The 6644-nt window shown below is 43.0% G+C and overlaps 1 protein-coding gene across 5 annotated transcripts in view; it reads left to right on the forward strand.

Moving 5' to 3' along the window:
* The window catches only part of COL15A1 (collagen type XV alpha 1 chain), a 347975-nt gene that overhangs the window by 178352 nt on the left and 162979 nt on the right, over positions 1–6644 (forward strand). For all 5 annotated transcript variants that reach the window (XM_019509150.1, XM_019509145.1, XM_019509146.1 and 2 more), the window contains one exon: positions 1445–1507. In XM_019509150.1, coding sequence (XP_019364695.1) covers positions 1445–1507 — 63 coding nt within the window. The remainder of the gene's footprint in view (positions 1–1444; positions 1508–6644) is intronic.

A 6644-nucleotide genomic window follows, 5' to 3' on the forward strand; every position in this document is an offset into this window, starting at 1 on the left:
GTTTGTCATAAGCATAGATTATTTCCTAAGATAAATCACTAATAAACTGAAATCCTGCATGTATACCTTTGATTCACATTGAATCTTTATCATGGGTCTTTAAACTTAGCACATTACTTTAAAACAGGTCATGGGTATTTAAACTTAGCACGTTACTTTAAAACAGAGGCAGTGGAGACAGTAAATATGTAAAGTTATCCAGAAGGAAAAAATCGTGAATGAAAATAAATTTGCACTTAATTTTTTCTTCATTACTTTATCCAGCAGTATTAAAATCACTTGGATCTTTGCTATTGACCTCAATAAACATGCAGTCAAACCTGATATAAAAAACAGTGCAGTAAAAGGCTGAACTACCATACTCATTGGGACTGAGCCCAGAGCAGTTATGAAAACATATGGTTGATCAGTAATTTCCCAAAACATGGCCCATTCACCAATACCACATGAGAACCTGTAATAAAACATAGTCCTGCATTTGTATAAATTACATTAACTCAGTAGGAAACAAGCAATAACCATCAAATAACTTGTACTGCATATTTTATTTACATGACTAGAAATATAGTATAACAAAAAGATGTTGTACTTTAAAGTACTTTGTTTACAAGGTTACTGTACCATGAACTGAAATTTGTTGGTTGTAATTCAATATTGATAGGGTTGGAAATGGGAATAACAAAGATTTAAAGGAGCTGGTAATCATTTTTTGTTTAATGGCACGTCACACGATGTGTGGCATTGTGTGGTTGATTGGCCATACGGTCATTGAGCATTCTGCTGCATATGCATACTGCATGTAAGAGAACATGTCTCTTGGTAGGAACGCTGTTTGGGGCTTGGGAGTTCAGATTCATGGGAACTCTGTTGAAAAGAAAATTGGGGCCTAATACTGAAAGGTGCTAAGCATTTTTTGTGCAATACTAAATGTCTTGAACACACATAGCACTTAATGCGAACTGAGTATACTCAGCACAAGGCATGACTGGCACTCTAGGAATGTCAGTTGGACTTGCGTGTATTCATCACCTCTCACTGAGACATCCTCCATGATCTGTTTATTCCTTGGTCAGCAGCATATCACAGAAATATCTGAGCATCTTCTTCTCTATTGCCCATTACGTTGTATGAAATTGAGAGTGGAGATCTTCCCAGTGTCCACTTTTGATAGCTTAGAAAGGAATAATTTAGGTGAAGCAAAGGTCAAGTTCTGGCTTGCAGTTTATCTGCTAGTACTGCATTGGGAAAATGCACAATAGAGAGAGAACTAAACTCGCTACGTGAATGAAAAAAAAAATCAGGTGAGTATTTCTCCTGCTTCAGCTTCCTCCTGAAGAGAATAGAGTAGCTTTCTTCTGGAAAACTGTTAGTTCCAAAGTATGCATCATTTATGGGAATACTATTTTAATGATAAGAAACTATTTAATCAAAAATGTATTTTTAGGGTAAAAGAGGGCTTCAAGGAGTGCCTGGGATGAAAGGAGAGATGGGCATGAAAGGAGAAAAGGTATGTATCCTGTCAGTATCTAAAAAGCAATCCAATTAGATGTCATTCCTGTTTTGTTTTGTTTTGTTTTGTTTTGTGTTGATTTGAGTAAGTTCCTAAGGGGACTAGGGGGAGCACAAAAATAATTTCAGCACCCTACTTGCTGGACACCTGTGCAAACCAGGCACAAAAGAGCCTTCAGGGTTTGCAGGAAGTAGATTATTTTGCCCATAAAAAGAACTAGGGTTAAATCCTATTTCCTTTTACATTCCTAAATGGCACATACACAACTGCAAACCTGCAGTTTTTGGCCTCCTCTCCAGTCCTCCTCCTGAAGCTGGCACACTGCAGCTTGTTTTTAATAGTCATTGGATAAAATGAATGAAAAGTAACGGGAAAGTTTCTGCCTCTTTGGGAGCAAGGTTTCAGGACAACAGCCACCTCGCTAAGCCACACACTGTCTCACTTGTTTGCTTCATCCTGGCTCCACATTCTTCCACTTCTGGCTGCCAGCTGGGGTCAACTGGAGAAGTGTCTGATTAATGCCTAACCCATGGTTAATGGATTTTTCTGGGACGGAGGAAGTGACGGGTCAAACTCCCTGTGGCTGAGGGGGCTTGGGACCTGGATCTCCTGCTCCCTGGTCAAGTGTCCTAATCATTAGGCTGTTGGTGTCAGGACCCATAGGTTTCAAACCTGGACCATCTGCATAGACAGTACCACCAGGCAACAAGCCAAATATAAGCCCCAGCTTAGCCTTGGCCCTCCTTTGAGATGCCTAGTGGGGGATCAGGTGACTTGGGTGAACCAGTAAGAGCTACAAGCCCCTCATGGAAAGGCTATAAAACTTTCCCATTTCCTGTAGGACCCTTTCTCAGCAATACCATTGTTGAATGTTGCTGCCTTGGACCCTCATCCTTGTTTCTGCCTTGGACCTCCTGTCCTTAATCAACTGCTGTCCCGTCCACAACTTTGTCTTGACCATTGGCTTGTCACCCTGGCACCTGGGTGCATACCTGGCTTTGACCGTGGCTACCTGGCTTCTGCTAAACCCCTGACTCTGGTCCTAGTGTCTTAGGCCTTGCTTGTTGTTCTTGCTTTCCTGTTCCCTGGGTTCTGCTTCCTCTGTTCCTGGCGTTCTTGTTCCTGGTCCCTGGCTGTTGACCTCTCTGCTCAAAACTGTCTTGTCAGCTCCTGCACTAGCTGAGTGACTACTTGCATTCCAGGTGCAGGCCTGACATTTAGGCCAAAGGATGGGTGAAGTTCAGCTTCTCAGTCATTTCCTCAGTTATTTTATACACATTCCAATCTTTCATGGCTCTATGAAAGTACTGTTGGAGTTCATAGAGGCCCTACCACCAAGATAGCAGCAGTATTACCAAGTTTCATCAGTTACCCTCAACCAGAGAAGAAGAAAGTCAAGGAAAAGCATGCTGGGCATTCCTTGGCATCTCATCAATCCACTCTGTTGATAATATTCCCAGTCCAGGTTTCTCCTGGGTGGGGTAAATTAGAATCACTGGCACATACCCTGTCCTCATCTTGGACACTGCCATCTTCTCAACCAGCTTCCACATCTGTTGTGGTGCTAAGAGGTTTCATCATGCCCTGGATATTGGAATTAAACCCTGCTACCCAGCCTCATATTCTTTAGCTCTAATGTCCCAATTCCTCTAGTGCATGGATGGCCAATCTGCAGCACAGCATGAGTGCTGCAAGTGGCACAGACAGTCTCTGGATGTAGCACAGGGTAGACTGGAGAGGAGATGAGCAGAACAGCAGCAACAGGGAAGGAAGCAGAAAAGAGAGCAGCGAATCGGGCTGAGGAAAGAGATCAGTTTGGCACTTGGTGATGGTGCAGAGCTAATTTGTGGCATGCCTGTGATTGGCCCTCACTGCTCTAGGGCAATTGCAAGTGCCCCCTGAAGACCAAGAGGACTCTCCAGGTCCAGGTTCAAGACTGGGTAATTTGTAGGAGAATAATCTTTCCCTCACTTGATTAATCTCTATTATACCATTACCCCAAGTGCTACATGAATTTAGTGGCTTTAAGCACATAATGTGGCAGACATCTGATGTTTTCTCATCCAGCAGTCTTCAGATTCCTCAAAGAACCAATTAAAATACTTCCCTTGGTGAGAGACTTGCTTCCTCAATAGGACCTGAATTTTGTTCTCAGGACTCCCATGGTTCTGTCAGGCCAGGCCACTCTTGGTCTGCTATCTGGTACCATGTAAATCAATACAACCTATTCCATGGTCAGGTTGTCAGCAACTAAACCATCACCCCCACCTGAGCTAGCCTGGGTGAGGAGGGTGTGTGGATACCCACTAGGACTAAAAAAGAACTGTCAAAGGGCAGATGAGCTCCCTGTAATCCAACAGCCATTCATACCTGGAGAGGAGATAGGAGCTGCCAGGTCACTTTGCCCAAAGAATCACCAATGATGCACCAGCATGTAAAGTGCCCCAATGGCTGTGGTGGCCTTGGGACAAAAAAAAACCCTCCCATCAGGCCACTGTCTAAACCTGTGGCAATGTGTTCTTTCTCCATCTCTCCATGAACAGTGTTCCTGGTGATGATTACTTTAACAAGGAGGGTGGGTGATATTCAAGCCCTCTTAGAGTATTCTTTGTATACTTATACAGATAAAGTATTCTTGAGGACTCACCCCAAGTTCCTTACTAAGATAGTCGCTGATTTCCACCTTAGTGAGCGCATCAACTGCCTAGTGTCCTTCCCAAAACCTTATTCCTCCCTTGACATGAAAAGAGCTCTGTCCTTCTACCTAAATAAAATTAAACCTTTCGGGAAGTTGCCCCCACCATCTCTTTGCTTAGTTGAGATATATGGGTGTAGAAGTATCAGTCCAAAGAATATCCAATTGGATACTGAATTGTGCTAAGCTCTGTTATGATACCTTTAAGGTGGAGCATTACTCTGTAGTCAGAGCTCATTCCACCAGGTCCTAGGCTACTGCTATAGCCTCCCTATACAATGTCTCCACAAGTAGTATTTGCCTGGAAGTTGCCCGGAGTCTTATCCAACACTGTGACATTCCAGAAACATGCCCAGCAGACCCATTATTACCTGCACATCTGAGGGTATGGCTTCAGAGTTGCGCACAGTGTGGACAAGTATATGGACAGTCACTCCAGAAGAAAGAGAGGTTAGTTCATTCCCAGTAATGAGAATTTTTTAGAATTGTCCATACTCGCATCCATATCACCTCCTGTTTCCCGGAGGTCAGGTACAACATGAGACTCTGAGATGAGATTGAAGAACAGGAGGTACGCACTGCCCTCTGTGCCCTTGCCATGGAGCATGAGGAAGGGCAGGGCTATGGTACACTGTATAGATACTACTGAGGCAAAATCTCTGAGCCCAAGTGCTTCTAGCTTATGCACACTCATAGTGAGTGTTTGCATAGGGACAACACATCTTGAAGAGATCCAGCTTCTGGGAAGAAACTTCTCGTTATGAGTATTTACATTTGTCTTGCCTGGTAGAGATAGGGCCAAATCCTGTTTCTCTTTATGCGTCTAAATGGCACATACATAGCTGCATAGCAGCAGTTTCAGGCACTTATGCACTATTTGTTATTCAGCTTTGCACATACAAGACTACATGTACCCACTGAGCCCAGAGACCCAGAATTGCTCTTTGCATGTTTTCTAAACATCAACAACTGGAGCCAGGTTCCTCCACAATCAACCAGACTATTTTCCAAGAGAAGGATGATGGGCAAGAAAAGATTGTAACCTTGTCTGTTCATAAGAAAGTAGTTAATTTAAGCTTAAAGTTTACCCCTGAAAATCATTTCACTAAGGGTTTTGTCACATAGGACACTTAGTATGTGTTAAATCTGTGCAGCAGTAATATTAGGATGTGTTTTGACTAGTCACACAATAATGTAACTATGATTTCTAACGTGCACAGTTTGCCACAGTCCCAACCCTGGCACCTAACTGTACTCTTGATCCAACTCCAATGCAGTGCCAGGGCTGGCATCTACAATCAGCTGATTGTTGATCCCAGCCCTAGGACCCTCTGGGATCACAGGCACCCAGCTTTCAACTTGATCGTGGAGGACCCTGACAAATGAAAGATGCAGGATCCTTCATCCTGACATGTATGGCTTTCCTCATACTATCTGTAGGCTTGGTATGGCAGAAGGGACCCTGACTGATATAATGGTTGGGTGGGGGGCTGCAGTCTCCATGGAGCAGTCCGATGGTAGCTGAACACATATTACTGGAAATACCCCTCACCCAAAAAAGTAATAACTTTTCTACAGAGTGGGTGCATCTACATGTGCAATAAACTCTAGAGCAATTTGAGCCAGAGTAAACTGCTCTCAGGTACAGCATCTACACATGTGCCCAGGACAGCTGCAATTTGAGCTGAGGTGGAGCAGGCCCTCAGCTGGTTGGGTTAAGTGGGCACAAATTATGTCCCCGGTCAGCGTCTACACATGCATTTCACTATAGTTAATTACTCCTCTATAAGATAGTACTGTCTTCGATTGTCAGGTCTGTACTATCTTATGGCAGACTTAATTAATTTACTGCACCTTGATATTAGCACATGTGTAGATGGTGAGACTTTCTGTGAAGCTAATTAATCTACTCTGCAGTAAAGCTCATATGGTGATATGTAGATTCACCCTGTGAGTACACTTAGAACATGTTTTACTGCTTGAACTTGCAGTCGTGTTTTAAGTGCATTTAACATATGCTAAATGTCACATGCGATATGGCCCTAACCCTGTGCTATTCATATTGTTATGATTACTGAGGGTAGTGCTGGTTACACTTGGGAATGGGGAAGCCCTAAAAATATGGTTTGCATAAAAAAGTGCTAAGATTTTCTGTATTCTAGGAAGGCAGTTAGCACCTCTTGTCTTCAGAGTATAATGCAGTGATTAGAGGTGCAAATCTGATTCACATGATAAACCCAGATTTTTCAAATAGAAATCCATAATGCTAAAAACATTCTGACCTGTTGCAGTCTTTCTGGGTTCTTTTTAACAAAAGAATTGCTCTTTCATTTTTGTTGGAGTAAAAAAACAAATGAAAGCCAACAGCTGGCATTTTCTGAGGGCTGCCTCGAGTCTTATCAAGGGTTGTCTGAAATCTAAAAAGGGTAGAACTACTGG

Source organism: Gavialis gangeticus, unplaced genomic scaffold (assembly GCF_001723915.1).
Source record: "Gavialis gangeticus isolate Ggan-Ray unplaced genomic scaffold, GavGan_comp1, whole genome shotgun sequence".
Taxonomy (NCBI): domain Eukaryota; kingdom Metazoa; phylum Chordata; order Crocodylia; family Gavialidae; genus Gavialis; species Gavialis gangeticus.